Source organism: Anoplolepis gracilipes, chromosome 2 (assembly GCF_047496725.1).
Source record: "Anoplolepis gracilipes chromosome 2, ASM4749672v1, whole genome shotgun sequence".
In the NCBI taxonomy this organism is placed as follows: Eukaryota; Metazoa; Arthropoda; class Insecta; order Hymenoptera; family Formicidae; genus Anoplolepis; species Anoplolepis gracilipes.
In genome coordinates this window covers 10,917,501-10,936,507 of record NC_132971.1, presented here as the reverse complement: position 1 = coordinate 10,936,507, position 19,007 = coordinate 10,917,501, and the positions used below count along the sequence as shown (strand labels likewise).

Genomic DNA, 19,007 nt, shown 5'->3' with positions numbered 1-19,007 from the left:
AAAGATAATTTATTGCACATTAATATTTTTGTTACAAATCAGCAATAACAAATATTTCTCTCATTATTGTCATTAACATGTACATAATAAGTATATATGAATAGATAATGCTCCGACACAAATAGATAAACCGAATGAGTTTTATTTGTCAGCAACTTTGTTTATAAAAGTCGCCAGTTTCACATCCCTTTGTGACAAACCATTCACATCGTGAGAAGACAAAGTAATATTCACTTTATTGTAAACATTGAACCATTCAGGATGATGATCCATTTTTTCAGCCTGTAAGGCCACTCTTGTCATAAAACCAAATGCCTAAAAATTAAAATATACAAGTTTAACATAACATAATGATTGGATATAAATATCAATGGATGTATACAACATACCTCATTGAAATTCTTGAATACAAACTCCTTATAGATTGCATCCCTGTCCGACTGAACTGTCCATCCTGATGACAGCAGCGGATTCAAATTCTGCTCTCTTTCTTCTGGAGTAAGCTTATTACTCTAATAAGATCAATACACATAATTATTAAATATCGGTAAATTATATATAATAAATAATAATATACACTCTATTATAATTAATACAATTATAATTAAACGTGATTTAATTATTATTTAATTTTACACGATCAAGATCTTCAGTTTGCAACATATGGTAACGTTTTAATGTCTGATAAATTTTTTTTATTAATATACTCGTACGCGAATCCGGTAATATTTTGTGTAACAAGTGGCCGGCTACGCCTGTACCACTTTCACCACCCAATGATTCGTTCAAGCTCAAGTAAATCTATATGAAAATGTCATCGATCGCTTGAAATTTCCTCGCCGTTCGATATAAATATTTTTTTTCAACTGCTTCTAACGGAGCGCTTACCATTTTTGCTTTCTTCGTAACGGTGGATAAATCTCTGCGTTTCACAATGTGCGATATGCACTTTCGAACGTGATTCCCTCCCCTTCCCTCTATCACTCGCGCGGTCAATAAGGCTATCATGTCAAAAGCTTGTTAGTTGTACCGTATATATAATTTCGAGATATTGGACTTATGGAAAAACGTACGTGCGTAATTAACAATTTGCTATTTTGGGGAGCGAGTTAGAAAATCTACGCGATGATAAATTTCTAAACGCTTCTCTAACCTCTTAATAGTACCATTAAGATCTGTATCGATTTTACGATGTCAGGGACAAGATATAGATGTTAGCACATTTCAGAAAAAAAAAAAAAAAAAAATATATATATATATATATATATATATATATATATATATATATAGAGAGAAATAATTTTAAAAATTACATTCAAATAATGAAAAAATTTTATTTGTAATTTTAGTTAATATTCCTTTGAAAGACATGTGAAATGTAAATAATATTCTTTTATTAAATTTGTCAGAATAACGATATGGAAATTTATATTTCATGTACATAATATGATTTTTATTATGACTGTATAAAATTATTTATAATCATAATAGAGGTACTTGAGTCGTTAAAAAAATCAAATTGTATTGCCTAATCATATTGAAATAAGTCTACTGCAAGAGAATTATTGATCAGATCTTGCTGATTTCTTTCGTGTATTAACAAGAGTCACCGGAGAAGGTAATGGAACTTTCAGTATAATAATATTTTTATCCTTCTTAGAAGACACTGCTCCGATGATTTTTACAAAATTCATCAGTTTCTTAAGACCAATTTTCCTTTTTAGTATAACTCGAAATTGTTCAAGATCAAGTTCAAAGTTCGATATCGTCAGCGCAAGGATCAAGCAATGCGCAAGGCCTTTATCTTTCATAATATTCGGTCTCGTTCTGTAAAAAGAAATTCTCTTAAAATTGCTTTTCTCACAATTAATACATTTAAACTTATCGTTTCGAACTTACCGTCCGTTCGCGGTGGACACGCTATATGTGTCAATAATGTGCTGATTTACTTCTTCAGAAACTGAACATACGACAGCGTCGCGTCTCTTCATATCTTTCAATGGTATGTCGCACCATGTGTTGATCATTTCAGTGTAGAGCAAGAGAGCAACCTTGTTTACATTATCTGGATCCGATTTAATAATGTTCAAAGTGTGTTTAAAAAAGGTACTCTTCCTATATATGATCAGAAAGATATAATTATATAATAATATTGTATATTTGGGTAAGAATATAAAAAAATATAGATAAGTTTATAAAGAAATTTAAATTACCCTTCTAGATCTCCATTAAGAATTTCCATTGCATGTTCATATAACATTTCGAGTTTACTCCTTGGAATAATGTCATATATATTGTACACATCTTTGACATTATTTGCATTCCTGTTACATGCTGGTAGCATTACATTTGAGATAGAGTCATCAGTTTGTAATTGAACTGACAAATCTACCTTGTCAATTTCAACATCTGTCAAAAGATAAGAACAAGTCAGTAAGATTTTATATGCAATATAAATATTGAACATAATATTAATTAGAGACTTTAAATTATATTATATAAATATAGTTTTTAAATTTAGTTACATAATAATAATAATAATAAAAAAGAAAGAACTTACTTGATACTGTTTTTTCAAGTTGTCCTTTGACAGAATTAACATCCACTTTCATTCTTTCAAATTGTTCAGTTCTACGCTTTACTTTCTTCGATCCAAATTGTTTATTCAATAAAACAATCTTTTCGTTCGCATCATTCTTGTGGTCTTCGATAACAGGTTTTTCAAGTACTGGAGTTACCTGCCATCGTTCCGCTTCAAACAATCGTATTTTGCCAGTTTTCTTATTATGGAGTACCAGCATCGTACGTGTTGATTCCTTTTTAAAATCTGGTCTGTAACCTTTATATACAATCTGTCCATTTGATAAAGCCAGAACAGTTTTATCTTCCTTTTGGTCATGAAATAAGCCACATGAAATTTCCTTGTCCTCTTCATCTTTAAGCTTACCATTCTGGAAATTTACTGTACAACAAAGTTTTTATTTATAAAAATACCCTGATCTGAATGCTCCCTCCCTCTCTCTCTCTCTCTCTCTCTCTCTCTCTCTCTCTCTCTCAAATCATTCAAAGCAACTATTTAAATAATTAAAAGAAAGCTAAAATAAGATGGCATATAATTGAATATTACTAATATATGTACATAAAATGTGATATTAACATAAATGTAATGAACGTGAGGGATAAGGTTACATGTTTAAGTATTATCAATAATATTGTAACATGTGTAAGTAAATATAATAAACCGGTGTGATAATGACGTTATTATTAAGTATAATAACGTGACATATTTATCTTACCAATAATTGGTTGAATTTTGTTAGATTGCACAATCACATCTTCGATAACTGCTTTGAGTCGCTTCATTTTTTATTTAATCTAATATTTTATTGATATTATTAACAGTTTTTGCGCGTCACGTATAGGTTATGTTATCGTTGACATCGTGGGATTTTCCGACGCATGTGCGCTCCCGCGTTTCCCCATGCGTACTGCGCATGCGTAGATATGATTAATTTTGTAAATCAGTGCAAGACGCAGGTGCAAGAGCAACAAGTATATGTATTGTAAACAATTACCATCAGATTAGATATTCTCTTTTAAAATTTTTTCATTTTATCTCTCTTAAAATTTTATTAATGTTAAAATCGTTACTAAATATTTGTTAGTATAAATTTATAAATATATATATTGAGTCATTACATATGTAAAAACTTTTTCTACCCTATACTTGATTAGAATAATTTCTGGTCTGATATTAAAAAAAAATATCAGATTTAGAGAAATTAAGAATACAGAAAGATATAAGTTTGAAAATATTTTACTAATTATATATACAATGCAAATAATTATTCATAATCATACCAAGTACAATCTTAAATATTTTATTCTTTCCAATATAACTATATATCAATATTATATCTCTTTCTTTCTAGTTATATCTAAATTTAAAATTAAAGGTTATATCTAAAATTATTGCAGAAATAATATATAATTTATAATAATGTATGTTTTATCACACAAAAGAAAAAGTAACTTATCTTGTCACAGAAAAATATTATAAAAAAGAATATTAGAATTTCTAAGAAAATTTACATTTAAAAAAATTTTAATACAATTTGGAAAAAAAGATTACTTGTTTTAACCATATCTCTTCGTAAAATTTTTACAATTGTCTTCTCTATTTTAAATAATAAAATATATATGCAACATGCAAAAGACTTATATAAATAGAAGAATATAGAATAATGATACATGAAATTAAGTTTAATCATATTAAATAAATTTAATATAATTTGAAAGTTAGAAAATCGTGTTTGTTGATTTATACAGTGTTTTGAACTTTCAGGTTTTTAATTTTAAAGTGTGTTTTAGCGTTCTGCTTTTTACATTACTCAATTAACAAATCATACTCGTCGATTTCTTCGAATGTACTATTAATACTTTTTATCCATTCATTTACTCGTTTCTCATTTTCTTTTTCAGATTTTGTGAGTTTTTTTTTCTTTGTATGATGTTTTACGTTTTCTTTCTCCTCTTCTTCTTCTTCACCACTATCTTCCAGACAGTCGAATTTCACGGCTCGTTTTCTTCTGTATGAATGTTGGGGTGGCTGTAATATTTTAAATGAACATAATTAATATCAATGATATTACATAATAAATATATAAAAGATACTGATACAGTATTAATAATGTACATACTTTCGAGAAATGTGACGGCTCTATATCCATGAATAAAGGAACTTCAGTTCCAAAATTTGATAGTTTTTCTGTTTCAGACATGACATCAAATGTGTCAGAAAAATTGAGAAAATTTATAAGATTTTCATCTTTTTGCTTCGTAAGTGATTTGTCAACTTCAACATGCGCTTGATTTGTTGCCTGTTTGTCGTCATTATTATCTGGTTTTGTCTGTAGTAAGTTTTTTATTTCTCCCAGCGAAATTCTAGCAGGTACTGCTTGTGTAGTATGCTTGTTTGTATCTATTGCTTGAACTTTTTCTGTAGTTTGATTAATTGGGAGTTTTCTTTGAATAGTGTGCTTTTTGTGCAAAGTCTTTTTCTTTTTTCTTTCTTTTTCTTTTCCATGTTTATTTTTTTTATTCATCTCCATATTTTCTTTATCTTCTTCATTTTCGTTATTTATGTTCACATTTTCTTTACATATTTCCACATTCTCGTTATTCATTTCTATATTTTCCTTATTTTCATATCTTAGTTTTGGTGTACTTTGAATAAAGTGTTTAGTTCGAGAAAACATTGATGTTGGAGGTCGCCACGGACTTGCTACATCTAAGGTATTTGTTGTCTTCAAGACAGGGGACAAAGATTTAGTCAATAATGAACAATTCAATGTATTTTTCTGTTGTTTTATCAGGGTTTTATTATTAAATATATTCTTCGGCCGAAAGGGCCAAAATTCTTCAGTATTGCTGGGTTGTGATTTAAGAACTACAAGATTGTTTGCATTTTCAATAGATATAATCTTTGGCTTCTTTGTGTCTTGCGTTTGCTCTGGAGATGCTCTGTCATCAGAGAAATTTTCTGCGAGATAAATTGCTTCTCCTACAATTGTATCATTAGTATTTCTTCTTGATGTTTTAACCTTCTTTTCTCTATCTTTTTCTAATTCTTTTACTATCTGAATATCTATATCTACGTTTGATGATGCAGACTTCTTCACAGTTTTATTCTTTAATCCTTTCACTATCTGAATATCTGCATTTGTTTCCGGTACCTCAATTTTCTTTTTATCTTTCTTTGTCGATTCTATAACTTCTATCACTTTTATCTGAGAATCTGAAGGATTACTTTGCGTACATTTTGCAGAAGAATTTCTATCAAGTTCATGAGATTTATTTTTCTTTATATTTTCTTCATTGTCAATTATTTTCGATTGTATAGTAACCTTCTTACGTGTAGTTTTCTTAGTTATCTTGTCTTTCTTTTTGTCAATTTGTTTTGTTAGTTTCTTCTTCTGTTTTTTCTTAGTAGCTTTCTCCATTGTGTCATTAATATCAAACATAAAATCGTACACGTCATTCTTGTTTTCTGAAGACTTCTCGATAGATTTCATGGTTTTGTATACAGGCACTTTTGTGTTGTTTTTCGAATTAATCTTCTCTAATATTACTATGCTATCATGTTGGTTCAGTGGAATATATTGCTGCAACAATTTTGAATCTTCACAGTAATTTTTTTTATTCTGACGAGGACGCAAACATTTTGATAATGGTCGACTGTTATTTGCAGACACATTTGTTTTTGATTTTTGCAAACTTTTGTCCGTTGTACTAATATTAGTTTTTTGTGAATTTTTAGTAGTGACGATTTTTTTAGATCTGAGCTTCTTTTCAGATGCAACCTTTGTAGCTGGTTCATGACGAGACTTAAGACGAGTAGAACGTGTGGATACTCCAGTTGTAGACATTATGGTTTATTTCTGAAAACAATGTGATAAATATTTAGTTGATATTTTATAATAATCTTATAACAAATTTAGTGTCTACTAAGTGTCACTAAAGTTAAATGTAATAAATCAGTTAGTTTTCTGTTAATTAATGCAGATTAAACAAATGCAGATATTCAGATAATGAAAGAATTAAAGAATGAAATTGCAACGAAGACTGTATCATCAAATGTAGATAGATATTCAGATAGTAAAAGAATTGGTAGAAAAAGACAGTTAAAAGAAAGTTAAAACATCAAAAAGAAATACAGATGTTACGATTGTAGGAAAAAAAGTTTATTTCACAGAAAATTTTTCTGATGACAGAGGATTTGCAGAGCAAACGCAAGGCACAAAGAAGCCAAAGATTATATCTGTTGAAAATGCAGACAATCTTGTAGTTATTAAATCACCACCCAGCAATACTGAAGAATTTTGGCCCTTTTAGATGAAGAATATTTTTGATAATAAAACCTTGGTAAAGCAACAGAAAAATATATTGAATTATTCGTTATTGACCAAATCTTTTTCCCTTGTCTTGAAGACAACAAATAGCTTAGATTTGAGAAATTCCTGGTGACTTCCGACATCAATATTTTCTTGAACCAAATATAGATAAGTGAATAAATGTCATAAAGCTTATATATCTATAGATACTTTCTTCAATTTATATTAACAAAATATTCATATTGCTATTTAATATGAAGATAGTAATTTGTTACAATCAATCATTTATTTTACATGTATTATTTGATCATTGCACCTTTGCCTACAATATAATCTCATTTCAACAAAAAATATATCTTTCTTATGTACTCAAGTTAATTACCTAATTGAAACTGCAAGACATCTCCAGATATATAAACTCTATAGTGAGTGTACACCAATGCATGCAAAATTCGTTATTTTATATATATATATATATATATATATATATATATATATATATATGAGATATTGTGATAAAAAGTCATCAAAGATATTAATATAACATTAAACGTTTTTAGTAAAATATAGGTTAGAATTTTTATTGCGTTGGTAAAAAAAAAAAAAAAAAAAGTATATATAATTCTAATTTCCATAAAGCGTAAGTAATATTTTATACGTATAGATTGCGCAAAATTCTCTTGTAAATGATATTATTAATGACATTATTAATCATTCTTTTCTTTAGTGTACAAAATATACGTCTGATATACATCTTCTGACGTATGTCAACTTACAACGGTTATACGAGGCGGGAAACGTTGGATACGAACTATACGTCAAGGCTACACAATCGACAAGCACATTCGATCGCAAACACTCAAACAAGATGTACCGCGATTACCAAACTCTGTATACACGTGACAAATAATCATGCAATACCGTAAATTGAGTAAAACGCAAATCGTACATCAAAGACGTAATTAACGTAAATACGCGAAATGCGAAATGTCGGTTTTATCACGATTGCCAACTTTGCGATGATTTACAGGGACAACCAAACCTGATGTCACGTGATATCAGGGTGAGCAACCGTAGATTGTTCGTAGGTTTAGGGTCGTTTGCATCAACATTATTTTGGCTTTAAATGAGATTTAATATATATCTGTCTTTATTCATTTAGAAAGAAAGTTAAAGATAAATATATGTTTAAGTCGCACTTAAATCCAAAATAATGTTGGTACAATCGGACCTAAGGCACAGTATATACAGTAGCGCAACTCTGTCGGCACCTTTGATTTAAGCGAATGGATGAAAATGAACTGCACATGCGCGAGCGAGGTATGTAACCAATCACGACACAGTGCCTTCTGTCTTACTTACTCTCTTGTTTATAGTTCTTTCTTTCTCTTTCTATCTTACTCTGTATACTGTGTGAGGCATCTAACATAAAAACACATACACTATATTTTTTATTTGTTTATTAATTTTAATTCAATTATTTGTCTATACGTTAATTTTATCTACTTTAGTATGAGTCAAAAAAAAAAAATAAAAAAGAAAGAGAAATTATCTTCAAAATTTAATAAAATATATACACACGATTCTACATTAAATATAGGATAAAGCATTTAAAATATATTTCTATATTACTTTTAAAAATGCAGAAATATTTTTGAAGTCTCATATATGTATAATGTGTGTTGGCTATAATTTTAGAGTAACAAAAATTCATGATTCTATTTTAAAAAATGCTAATCAGCTTGTCATTTCAGAAAATAATACCATCTTGAGAAGAAATATTTCTTATTGTATTATATACTATATATGTATGATCACAATTATTTTCAGTCAAATTTTTTAAACAGTTCTTTTGATTTTTTGAAAAAATTTATGATTCTGTTTTTAAAAATACTAATCAGCTTATTTCAGAAAATACAATCTTGAGAATATATATATTGCAAAGTTTATAGCTTCTTCTATTACTTTCTTCTTTTATCACTCTATTATTTCACATTCATAGTCGCTACTCTAATTTTCTCATGTATATACGCCTTACGTTGACATTCTATAGGATTGAGAAAGAAAAAAATAGAAAGAGAAACTAAGACAGAAGATCAATTGCTTGTGATTGGTTACATACCTCGCTTGCGCATGCGCAGCTCATTTTTATTCACGCTGAAATTACTACAGTTGCGCTACTGTATATATTGTGGTTTGTGGTTTAGTGCTCTAAAATTTTCTGCGTCGAGAGCGAGACGAGGATATATTTAAATCAGAGGCTTGTTTATCTTATCTGTGAATTCTCAAATATATAATTAAGCGTTGGAGAATTGCAAAACAACGAATCTACGTGGAATAAGCAAGACAAACAGATTTTTATTTAGACAACGGATCAGCTCTAACCTATTTTGCAAAGGATATCGGGTCTAACCTATTATTCAAAAATGTCTGATGAAAAGTCTACGGTACAAGAATTTAAGTTAGATCCGGACAGCGAATTAAGATTTGAAGTAGAGAGTAAAAATGAAAAAGTTACACTGGAGGTAATATAATTTTTTTTTTTTTAAATTTAACCTATAAATTTCTTTTATTACTGGAATTGTATAATTGCAGTTAAAGAGCGGCCTCGCAGAAGTATTTGGGACAGAATTAGTAAAGGGTAAAAAGTACGAGTTTACCGCTGGCGCAAAAGTTGCGGTTTACACTTGGCAAGGTTGCACCGTTGAATTAGTTGGAAAAACTGATGTCAGCTATGTGGCGAAAGAGACACCTATGGGTTTGTACCTGAATTGCCATGCAGCGATGGAACGGCTGAGAGAGACTGCAGAGAAGGACGATACCAGGGGTCCGATAACGATGGTGGTAGGTCCCTGCGATGTGGGAAAGTCCACACTTTGTAGAATACTACTGAATTATGCCGTCAGGATGGGTAGAAGACCGATTTTTGTCGATCTCGATGTTGGCCAGGGGCATATAGCGATTCCTGGTACTGTGGGTGCTCTGTTGGTAGAACGACCATCCAATGTAGTGGAGGGATTTAGTCAACAAGCCCCGTTGGTCTTTCATTTCGGACACAAAACACCGCACGCAAATGTGACATTGTACAATTTACTCGTCACACGCTTGGCAGAGGTTTGCTCGGACAGGTTACAAGCTAACAAAAAGGCCAAAGCTTCCGGAATCGTCATAAACACGTGCGGTTGGGTTAAAGGGGATGGTTACAAATTGCTCACGCATGCCGCGCAAGCATTCGAAGTGGATGCGATACTCGTGCTAGATCAGGAGAGACTCTACAATGAACTGGTGAGAGATATGCCTGACTTTGTGAAAGTAGTTTTCCTACCGAAGAGCGGCGGGGTTGTCGAGAGGAGTCAGACACAAAGGACTGAAGCGAGAGATCAGGGTGTCAGAGAGTATTTTTATGGCTCCAGAACACCCTTGTATCCGCACAGTTTCGAAGTGAAATGGAACGAGGCGAGGCTGTACAAGATCGGAGCACCCGTTCTACCGGCTTCCTGTATGCCATTGGGCATGAAGGCAGAAGATAATTTGACAAAATTAGTGGCAGTTACACCGGGACCTAGTTTATTGCATCATCTACTGTCTGTTTCATTTGCCGATTCTCCCGAGGATGATGTTGTACAGACTAACGTAGCTGGATTCGTCTGTGTGTTAGTATAGTTTATTACCGTACATTTGTTGTGTTATTGTTATTATTATAATAATATTAATTATTACATTATCATACAATTTTTTTCTTATACACAAAAATATATTTACAGAACCAATGTGGATGTCGAGAGGCAAACATTCACTGTACTCAGCCCGCAACCTAGACCACTGCCAAATACAGTCCTGCTATTGTCAGATATACAGTTTATGGATAGTCATTAACAGCTATAGACAATTTATTATAAGTATTAAATGTAAAAATGTACAAAAATATAAGAAAATTTTTTTATAATATTAGTTTAATTGTAAGATAATAATAGAAAAAATGTAAAGAATAATTTCACATATGTAATGCTTTTTATATATACATTTATAAACATTTTATAATTTGTGGTTACACAACAAATTAATTTAATTATTTTGAAGAAGGATCAAGAGTTAAAATTGAAATATAAAAAAAATTGAAATACCTCTTATAAATATATGATTATTTTCACGATATAATAATTTTGTATCGATTTATGTATTCATCCTTTCTAAAACGTGAAATGTATAAAAAAAAAATGATATAAGTAAAAAATTTCTTAAAAATTGAATAAACTGATCGATTTTAGCCGCGTCCACTATCGATATCTGGTGCATGATATGTCATATATATATATATATATGGCACACACAGATATTTACTAGCTATTGGCTACTAGTATTGGTACGTACGTATCACGTATTTCATGTGGTTTAATCCGGTCATATGCGTTTTCAAAAACAAGGTAATTACAAATAAAGCTATTTTTTCTGTGCTTAAATGGCAGATCGTAAAAAGATACGATGATGTCTACTTTCCAAGGAATTTGCATCTCGTTTGCGTTGAAATAACGAATTGTGCTGGTAAGTGATGACTGCGAACCAACCTCAAAACGAACGCGTGACATTATCATTCATATCTTAACGCGATCCTGTGTCATGTGTGACTATGAATTTTAAATAAATGTGGAAATTATGTCAAAGATTCACGTTGACGGTAATATTGAAAAAAATGTGCGAAATACAGAAATGCTATCATTACAGCTGTTGGATGCTTTAGAATTTTTTTATATTTAGTTCTTGTCATTTTTTCCGCGTTAATCTGTTCAATTTGGAAAGTATAATAGATGAATAATTTTCATAATCTCATTGATTTTATCAGGTTGCATCAATTACAAATTCATTTTAAAACAAATAAAGTTTTTCATTAATCAGGTTATTTTTCCTGCACATAAGTGCCTTATGTTTGTAACTTGTATATTGCGTATCTCTATAATTCATTGATTTTTATTTATCGATATTTATTTCTTATACAGATTCTATTATATAAGCTTTTATAAAATAAACATGCGTCGAGCACGTATTAAAGCTTTGGCCAGTGTGGCAATTCGAAAGAATCCTGTACAAGATACAGTAGTTTCTGTTGATACAAGTAATCTGCCTGATCAAGAACAAAAAAAGGAAAATACACTTAACGCTAAGCCAGAATATAAACCAGAAGTTATAAAAAATATTGTAGAGGTAAAGCAACAGAAACAAGAAGGTATATCTGATACTGTTATATTAGAACAAGAAATTGTTAAAGATTCTGCAAAGGTATCTGAGGAAGTTATTAATAAAGAACAAAACAAAGCTAGTTTTGTACAGTTAGAACCAGTCATTAAACAATCAGATTCTCAACAACTATGTTTTCAAGTAAAACCAAATTCTCAAGAACTATGTGCTCAAGTGAAATCAGATTCTCACGAATTATGTGATCAAGCAAAACCAAATTATCAAGAACAATGCGTTCAAATAAATGACAAGCTTGAAAAACCCATCGATCAATCGGTTAAAAAAACTGTTCCACTACTGCCAGATGTATCATCAACAGGAACAGACATAAGTAAGGCTTAAATGTAAAATAATTAAAAAATTTATATTGAAAAGACTTAAAAAATATTTTACAGCAGGGTTTGACATTTCTATTGTATTACAATATAATTTTATAATTTTTTTATCAGCAACATTATATACAATTTTTAAATATATATATATATATATATAATTTTTTTTTTTTTAAGTTTCTCCTACAAAGAATCGTCTGTGTTTTATGAGACCTATACCGAGACTAGACACTGGTGGCAGAGTAAGAAAGAATAGCATACAGGGAAGCGGTGCGAGTGCGAGCGAATCCGAGGATGAGCATGGCAAGAGGACAGCATCCGCCATGCCGAGTCGTATACGGAATGATTCTATTTGTTCCGTACAGAGCAATAAGGAAAGTACTGCTGACAATCAAAATATCTCTCCGAGAATTAAAGCGATGCAAAGGAGACGCATGCAAGTTTCGGAATCGGCAAGAAGGCTAGCTGAAGCGAGAAGAGAATTCTTATTGAAACACGAAAATAAAACGCCTGATAAAAGTCAGATGAAAATGTATGATTTTATATATTACAATCCCGTAACGAATCCTATGAAATCGAACAATGGTCCACAACGAATAATTGCAGCACAGTAAGTATATTGAATTATAATGATAAAGTGCACATATACATGTACAAATATTATATATCTATATTTTGTGAATTTAATTCTATTTTTTGTCCAGACCGATGGAAATACCGGAAGAAGAAGAAGAGGATGATCCATCGGCGATGCCTGTACCACAAGTCAAAGTCGGTCCTGACGGTCAATTGATAATAGACGAACAAAGTCTCGTTATAGAACAAAAAGATGCAAAAAGAGTTAGAGAAATATTGTCGAATGATATTATTATTGAAGATGGTATTTGCAATAATGGTGGTTTCTATAAAAAGCATAAGAGAAGCAAGGATTGGCAAAAATGGGAGACACTTAAATTTTACAGAGTCTTGAACGTAGTTGGTCCTGATTTTCTATTGATGCAGACTCTATTCCCAAATAGAACTAGACAAGAAATTAAACAAAAGTATAAGAAAGAAGAAAGAGTTAATCGTCAGTTGATCGAAAAAGCTCTGAAATATCATCAAGAATTTGATACTGAAATGTTAGAAGAGCAATTAGGTATGTTCTCTTTCTCTCTCTTTTAATATTTTTTTATTACCTCTTGCTTTGATTAATAATATTGAATTATTAACATTTCACTGCATTGTATATTAAAATAGTGAACTGATATAGTGGTTTTATAATAATTTAATAAAAATTAGTTAAATTATTTAATACTTATTAATATTTAATAAACTTATTAATAAAAATTTTGATATACATATAATAATTAATTTTAATAATATTAAACATATACATATAATAATTAAGTAATTAATTTTAATTGAGTAGACATTTAGAATGAATAAATGAATTTTGAGTGAAGCAAATACGTCAGAAATAATATTTTGTTTCTAGCAATGTTAAAAAAACTAGAAAATATTGATAGCAAGCCCAAGGAAACATTGGACAAAATAAAAACAGAACAAAATATAACTAAGGCGGCGAAAAGACGCAAGCATCGTTAGTATATTATAATTTCAATTTTATTTTGAAGTGATACTTATGAAACGAGATATGTATTAATAATCAGAACTATAACATATCTTACGGATATTACGTTTAAAGTAAATTTAATTCATGCAATAAACTATTACAGGATTAGTGGCGAAAAGTATTGGCGAGTGTGAAGCATCTGTTAATGACGAAGCTGAAGAAGCAACGGTATCGACAAACGACGAGATTGACGTTGAAATGAATAACGAAGCGAGTGACGCTAATCAACAAATGAAGAAGGCAAGTAAAGTGCGAAAGAAGCGATTAGATGATAGACCCGACGATTCTGATGACAGCGCAAGCGGACCCAATAGCGATTCGGACAGTTCTCCGGAGATTTATCGAGTCCGACCGACTAGATCCGGTAGACAACCGAAGAAAATGAAAAAACTACAAGCACCAGACATCAATAAACTTAATATGCCTAAAGTTAAGGCGGTATCTGACAGTGATGTTGAAAACGAGTCGTCAGTAATTGATGACGTGGTGATACCGTCACACGTGGCCGTGGAAGTTACAGAAGTTGTAAACACCGAGGCTAATGAAAGCATGGAAACGTGTCCTGAAAATATTACGAATGTAATACCGAATATAAATCAAATGGAACCGGGATCTTTAGTGATCGTATCAAAGGAATCTACAGAAGAACCTGGAAACACTATCCTGCAAGTTTATATGGTTAGTTCAAACGTTGAAAACACTAACACAGCAATTAAACTTGAGGCGTCTATGGCGGATCAGCAGATTTTACCGGGTTCTTTAACGACAGCAATTAAGCCGGAAACCGATGAATCGATAGAAGTTGATGTTGAAGAAAATTCTGAAAAATGATCTTTTGCATTTGTACTTAGTTATATAATTAAATTTTAGATAGCATTACAAAGAGATGACATGTATCTTTGATTTGTCAGGATTGAATATTCATTTATATGTAAATAGAGGAGTAAAAAAAAGAAAGACTGTGCAAAAAAAGCTTAGAACATATATATGCATATATGTTCTAAGAAAAGAAGATATATTAAACATTTTGTTATTTATACTTATGTTTATCTGTATTTTTTAAATTTTTTATAGGTGAAGATTTTTTTTTACAATAATGTTTATTATTTAGGATGTTTTCTGTGGATAAATTTATCTCTCCCGACAAATTGAAGACGATTAATTGTGACAAGAACTGCGCAATGTATGTATGCACTCCTGTAACATTTATTTTTTTGATCAGAAGACAGGTTAATTTTTTATAAGTATAAAATTATTTAATATTAATATTCAATATTAATATTATACAGTATTAGAGCACATCATGTTGCATGTCATAAATTATCAATGTGCATAACATTGTACTAAAGCAAGTAGAATGTGCAAGTTTTCTCATATAATTCTTGTTCAAATTATAATCTCGTTCTGAATCAACTGTATATAAAGCGATGTTCTTATCCAGTGTGGTTCTTTAATTATTCATGTGTCATAACCACAATGGATTAAGAATATCAAAAGTGTGAAAAACAATGCCCACCAACATTTATATTTCTCAAATATATAAGTACAGGTATAAAATTTATTGAATAAGCACATACTTCTTTTCAGCACGAGCAATATAAAAAAAACTCTAATTGAATATTGAGAAAGATAACCAACTGCTATTGTGAGTTATCTTTTCCAATCACGTTTCGAGTTTTAGTTTAAAAAAAAATATATATATATATATATATATACAGCTGGTATTGCCAGGATACTGCCATGACAATGTATATGACATGTATATAATGTAAAGTTACATTACTGGTTATCAAAATAAATGATAATCATGATTTTATAGCAACACAAGATTACTGCAAAGAATACATAAATTGCAGCTGTCATGAATAAAATATTGAGTAATTGAAATGAATATGTATGAATTTATTTTTGCAATCAAAAATTTATGTTGTATGGAAAATGTAGATATTTTTATCATTTTTAACATTTTCTTAAAATCAATAAAAATATTTTGTAACTGATATTTAAAAATAAGATATATTTTTTACTTGTACATGTAATGTGATATCTCTTCAGGCTTTCTAAAAATTATCTTTATTCTTAATCATTAATAGCACAGTTCTATAGTATCGCATGGAATCCACTTTGAACTTTCCAAAGCATCCCATAAATTATAGTCCTGCTCAATTATTTCTCTATTCACCTTGTCAATGTCAATGGGAACTGAATGCTCTGTAAAAAGGAAAAGATATAGGATAAAAATATAAACACTAGATTAAAATATTTCAGATTGAGATTTTTAAAGAAATAACACAATCATAAAGAAAATGATATACCAATTAATTCTAATTCATCTTCTTCAGGTTTTTGATCAGATACATAATTATTATAGGCATCTGATGTTGGTTCACTTTCATAATAGCCTTGTTGCCAAGCACTGTAACTATTCCAATAAGATGATGTGTCATAATAATTATATGCCTCTGAATTCATGTTTGATGCTGGATACTCAGAAGTTGATTGTGGCGGTGTTGAACTGGAAAATAATTAAAAAAATTTCTTATAAATGACCTTTTCTCTTTCTCTTTGCTTATAATTAAATGAATATTTTTCTGTTATTGATATAAAAATAAAATTTATCTTTTAAAGAATATGTTTGTATCATAATTATGTAATTAACTTACCCAGATATTTTATTCCAGGGTCTAGGTACAGCATTGCAAATTTTCAGAGATTTTGTTCCAAGTCCTCTGTAGCCATTCATAGTGATTAGGCTATTCTTTTGCTCTTCCTCATTTGCGAATCTAACAAAACCATAGCCTTTACTAAATCCTGAGCTGTCCAATATAACTTTAGCTGTTCTGATTGAATTATATTTTGCGGCAAATGCTCTATATAAAGAGTAATCATCTACGTCAGTGGATAAATCGCCTACCCAAATGCTGAACTCTCTCTCAGCAGCTGGTTTTCCTGTAGTGCTGGCGTGATTTAAGCGAAACCGTACAGGCTGCAAAATATCACGCAATATTAAAATAATTATACATGATTGTATAGATATTTATATAAATGGTACAGCAATGTACTTACAGGATTTGAACCGGGTATCACCTTGCCGTTTAATTTGTGCATGGCATCAAGTGCCATTTCGTCAGTTGGAAAATGTACAAAGCAATATCCCGCGGGTTCGCCCGTGTATCGATTCCGCATTACTTTTACCGTTTGCGGCTGTTCGCCCATCTTGTGAAACGCGTTCATGATGAAGCTCTCCGTCATGTATGGCTCCAGCTAAAATAAATAATAATTATTAATAATAGTGTTTGTATTTACCTATTTTTAATCAAACATTGTGCGTAGAGAAATATACACAATGTTATTTAAATAATTTACTCACACCACCCATCCATAACTGACACAGCACCATTGGTCCTGACATTTTATTTTACTCTCAATTAATTAATTTTTGTTAATTGTTATTCTGAGTAAGAAATGTTGTATATACCGTTCATTCAGGTGCTTGTACACGTTTTTGATACAGAAATTATCTTAAAAATACCGTACGATTTATATACAACCAGACACTTTGCTAAATGAATGGAACCGTTAAGTTAATCCGAGCAAGAAAAATTAAATAGAAATGTATATAAACAACCCAACATCGATTATACGCGAGCCTTGCGAGGGCTATGTTGTTGACAAGTGGAAAAAAGCGAAAGTACATAAAGTCATGACGCACGAATATCTAGATAGAATGCGTTCGCCTCGAAATGTCAAACTGAAAGTTGGCTGTGTTCAACAAAGAAAACCGCTTCGCAGTGATCGAACGTGATTGGTTCCTACTTTCAGATCCAGCAAATCAGCGTCGAATGTCACAAGAATGTGACACAACAGTTTTTTTTCTCCCTTGAACTGCATAGCGTTATAAAGCAATATTCGTTGAACCAATCAGGAAGGATATTTCGATAGGACGACGAAAATTCCTATTGGTTCTACACTTGTTATGAATGATTTCTGATTGGCCGGCCGTCATTATACGTAACGTTGTTTCTCTTACTACATCGTGACTTCGATGACCGATGGCAACTGGCAAACAAAGATGGCGGGCGCGGTAATGCGCTCAGCGATCGTGTAACATCGCTGAAGGCGCGTTGACATTTGACGTACGTCGTGACGAGCGTCCCGTAAAACGTCCGGGCGGACAATAAGCTGTTGCGAACGTGCGCGTGCGACGTGTGTATGTAGGGTAATCGCGATACCGTCGCGTGAGTGAGCGCACGCGCGCGCGCGCGCGTGTGTGTGTGTGTATGTGTGTGCGCGTGTGTCTAATGAGTGTCTATGTGCGTGCGTGAGCCGCGTTTCTGACACGAGTGCGACCACGAAATATGTCAGAGGCAGCTCCGGAAGCATGAGCGAGGGAGAGGACTCGGTTACGCGAACCTGCGAGGATTCGCACACCACCTCCTCGACGGTCGAGCGCGACGCGACGACCGGGACGGCGACGCCCTCCTCGCCGCCGCCGTTGCCACCGCCGCCGCCGCCGCCGCCGACAACAACGTACACTGGCAGGAGGCCGCGTTTCGGCACCGGAGGTCTACCGTCATCGCCGTATGTGTGGATCGATGGTCGTCAGCTGCGGAGCGCCCTATCCTGGACCAACAAATGGCCAACGCGACCGTCCGGTGCTCTCCCCTTACGAGTGAGCTTCCCTGAGAATGACAATCATCTGGTAACAGGCTACCTGGAGCCCGCCAATCCCTGGCGACACGGTGAGTATTGTTGTCCTTCCACGATTATATATCTTGGTTCCTTTTACCTGGCTCTTTATCAGATTGAGCATTACAGACCTCTTTAGGACGTACCTCGGAGTGCATCGTGTGTTAACACTTAGGTTTAATGACATGTATTTTGCATACTGACAATCTAGGTTGAGTAGCTCTCTGGTTAGCAATCTGTTGTTGA

At 31.9% G+C, this 19,007-nt stretch overlaps 7 protein-coding genes across 12 annotated transcripts in view; 3 read left to right on the top strand and 4 right to left on the bottom strand.

Annotated features, from left to right (window-relative positions):
- Positions 1-6: 6 nt before the first annotated feature.
- Pcd (pterin-4a-carbinolamine dehydratase) lies at positions 7-1,201 on the bottom strand. The gene is made up of 3 exons (XM_072911581.1): positions 889-1,201; positions 390-512; positions 7-315 (listed from the first exon to the last, which is right to left on the bottom strand). The coding sequence occupies exons 1-3, from the start codon at positions 1,006-1,008 to the stop codon at positions 142-144; spliced, it is 417 nt and encodes a 138-aa protein (XP_072767682.1). The 5' UTR covers positions 1,009-1,201; the 3' UTR covers positions 7-141.
- Positions 1,202-1,425: 224 nt separating this feature from the next.
- On the bottom strand, positions 1,426-3,503 carry LOC140676228 (DNA-directed RNA polymerase I subunit RPA49). Its single transcript, XM_072911099.1, has 5 exons — positions 3,297-3,503; positions 2,561-2,962; positions 2,214-2,409; positions 1,900-2,115; positions 1,426-1,827 (listed from the first exon to the last, which is right to left on the bottom strand). The coding sequence occupies exons 1-5, from the start codon at positions 3,361-3,363 to the stop codon at positions 1,563-1,565; spliced, it is 1,146 nt and encodes a 381-aa protein (XP_072767200.1). The 5' UTR covers positions 3,364-3,503; the 3' UTR covers positions 1,426-1,562.
- A 642-nt stretch (positions 3,504-4,145) lies between these two features.
- On the bottom strand, positions 4,146-7,929 carry LOC140676576 (uncharacterized). 2 transcript variants are annotated; one of them, XM_072911757.1, is made up of 3 exons: positions 7,843-7,929; positions 4,701-6,440; positions 4,146-4,609 (listed from the first exon to the last, which is right to left on the bottom strand). In XM_072911757.1, exons 2-3 carry the CDS (start codon positions 6,426-6,428, stop codon positions 4,388-4,390), a joined length of 1,950 nt encoding a protein of 649 aa, XP_072767858.1. In that variant the 5' UTR covers positions 6,429-6,440; positions 7,843-7,929; the 3' UTR covers positions 4,146-4,387. The 2 variants fall into 2 exon arrangements, with proteins under 2 accessions (XP_072767858.1, XP_072767857.1); XM_072911756.1 differs by having other exon boundaries at positions 4,147-4,609; positions 7,670-7,892.
- A 1,169-nt stretch (positions 7,930-9,098) lies between these two features.
- Positions 9,099-10,975, top strand: Cbc (protein CLP1 homolog). The gene is made up of 3 exons (XM_072910919.1): positions 9,099-9,418; positions 9,489-10,546; positions 10,658-10,975. Exons 1-3 carry the CDS (start codon positions 9,320-9,322, stop codon positions 10,767-10,769), a joined length of 1,269 nt encoding a protein of 422 aa, XP_072767020.1. The 5' UTR covers positions 9,099-9,319; the 3' UTR covers positions 10,770-10,975.
- Positions 10,976-11,246: 271 nt separating this feature from the next.
- Positions 11,247-15,587, top strand: Bdp1 (transcription factor TFIIIB component B'' homolog Bdp1). Of its 4 annotated transcripts, none has more exons than XM_072911572.1 (7): positions 11,247-11,435; positions 11,888-12,456; positions 12,635-13,067; positions 13,162-13,595; positions 13,935-14,039; positions 14,176-14,750; positions 15,184-15,587. In XM_072911572.1, exons 2-7 carry the CDS (start codon positions 11,919-11,921, stop codon positions 15,199-15,201), a joined length of 2,103 nt encoding a protein of 700 aa, XP_072767673.1. In that variant the 5' UTR covers positions 11,247-11,435; positions 11,888-11,918; the 3' UTR covers positions 15,202-15,587. The 4 variants fall into 4 exon arrangements, with proteins under 4 accessions (XP_072767673.1, XP_072767672.1, XP_072767670.1 ...); XM_072911571.1 differs by having other exon boundaries at positions 15,147-15,587; XM_072911569.1 differs by lacking the exon at positions 15,184-15,587 and having other exon boundaries at positions 14,176-15,140.
- On the bottom strand, positions 15,146-17,778 carry Secp43 (tRNA Selenocysteine associated protein). Of its 2 annotated transcripts, XR_012048564.1 has the most exons (6): positions 17,443-17,778; positions 17,139-17,336; positions 16,736-17,058; positions 16,388-16,587; positions 16,100-16,283; positions 15,146-15,269 (listed from the first exon to the last, which is right to left on the bottom strand). XR_012048564.1 is itself a non-coding variant. In XM_072911579.1 (5 exons), exons 1-5 carry the CDS (start codon positions 17,482-17,484, stop codon positions 16,159-16,161), a joined length of 888 nt encoding a protein of 295 aa, XP_072767680.1. In that variant the 5' UTR covers positions 17,485-17,778; the 3' UTR covers positions 16,070-16,158. The 2 variants fall into 2 exon arrangements, 1 of the variants encoding a protein (XP_072767680.1); XM_072911579.1 differs by lacking the exon at positions 15,146-15,269 and having other exon boundaries at positions 16,070-16,283.
- Positions 17,779-18,131: 353 nt separating this feature from the next.
- The window catches only part of LOC140676470 (uncharacterized), a 10,660-nt gene continuing 9,784 nt past the window's right edge, over positions 18,132-19,007 (top strand). The window contains exon 1 of the mRNA XM_072911563.1: positions 18,132-18,814. Coding sequence (XP_072767664.1) covers positions 18,454-18,814 — 361 coding nt within the window. The 5' untranslated portion in view covers positions 18,132-18,453. The remainder of the gene's footprint in view (positions 18,815-19,007) is intronic.

Bases quoted from the DNA above. Each gene is read 5' to 3' on its own strand.
- Pcd (XM_072911581.1), bottom strand. From the start codon at position 1,008: ATGATAGCCTTATTGACCGCGCGAGTGATAGAGGGAAGGGGAGGGAAT. The intron at 513-888 runs GTAAGCGCTCCG...TGATCTTATTAG, and splicing joins TTACGAAGAAAGCAAAAATG to AGTAATAAGCTTACTCCAGA. The intron at 316-389 runs GTATGTTGTATA...TTTAATTTTTAG, and splicing joins TATTCAAGAATTTCAATGAG to GCATTTGGTTTTATGACAAG.
- LOC140676228 (XM_072911099.1), bottom strand. From the start codon at position 3,363: ATGAAGCGACTCAAAGCAGTTATCGAAGATGTGATTGTGCAATCTAAC. The intron at 2,963-3,296 runs GTAAGATAAATA...TTTGTTGTACAG, and splicing joins CAAAATTCAACCAATTATTG to TAAATTTCCAGAATGGTAAG. The intron at 2,116-2,213 runs GTAATTTAAATT...GATCATATATAG, and splicing joins CTTAATGGAGATCTAGAAGG to GAAGAGTACCTTTTTTAAAC.
- LOC140676576 (XM_072911757.1), bottom strand. From the start codon at position 6,428: ATGTCTACAACTGGAGTATCCACACGTTCTACTCGTCTTAAGTCTCGT. The intron at 4,610-4,700 runs GTATGTACATTA...AAAATATTACAG, and splicing joins AGCCGTCACATTTCTCGAAA to CCACCCCAACATTCATACAG.
- Cbc (XM_072910919.1), top strand. From the start codon at position 9,320: ATGTCTGATGAAAAGTCTACGGTACAAGAATTTAAGTTAGATCCGGAC. The intron at 9,419-9,488 runs GTAATATAATTT...GTATAATTGCAG, and splicing joins ATGAAAAAGTTACACTGGAG to TTAAAGAGCGGCCTCGCAGA. The intron at 10,547-10,657 runs GTTAGTATAGTT...ATATATTTACAG, and splicing joins GTAGCTGGATTCGTCTGTGT to AACCAATGTGGATGTCGAGA.
- Bdp1 (XM_072911569.1), top strand. From the start codon at position 11,919: ATGCGTCGAGCACGTATTAAAGCTTTGGCCAGTGTGGCAATTCGAAAG. The intron at 13,068-13,161 runs GTAAGTATATTG...TTTTTTGTCCAG, and splicing joins CAACGAATAATTGCAGCACA to ACCGATGGAAATACCGGAAG. The intron at 13,596-13,934 runs GTATGTTCTCTT...TTTTGTTTCTAG, and splicing joins AATGTTAGAAGAGCAATTAG to CAATGTTAAAAAAACTAGAA.
- Secp43 (XM_072911579.1), bottom strand. From the start codon at position 17,484: ATGTCAGGACCAATGGTGCTGTGTCAGTTATGGATGGGTGGT. The intron at 17,337-17,442 runs GTGAGTAAATTA...TATTTATTTTAG, and splicing joins GTCAGTTATGGATGGGTGGT to CTGGAGCCATACATGACGGA. The intron at 17,059-17,138 runs GTAAGTACATTG...GATATTTTGCAG, and splicing joins TGATACCCGGTTCAAATCCT to CCTGTACGGTTTCGCTTAAA.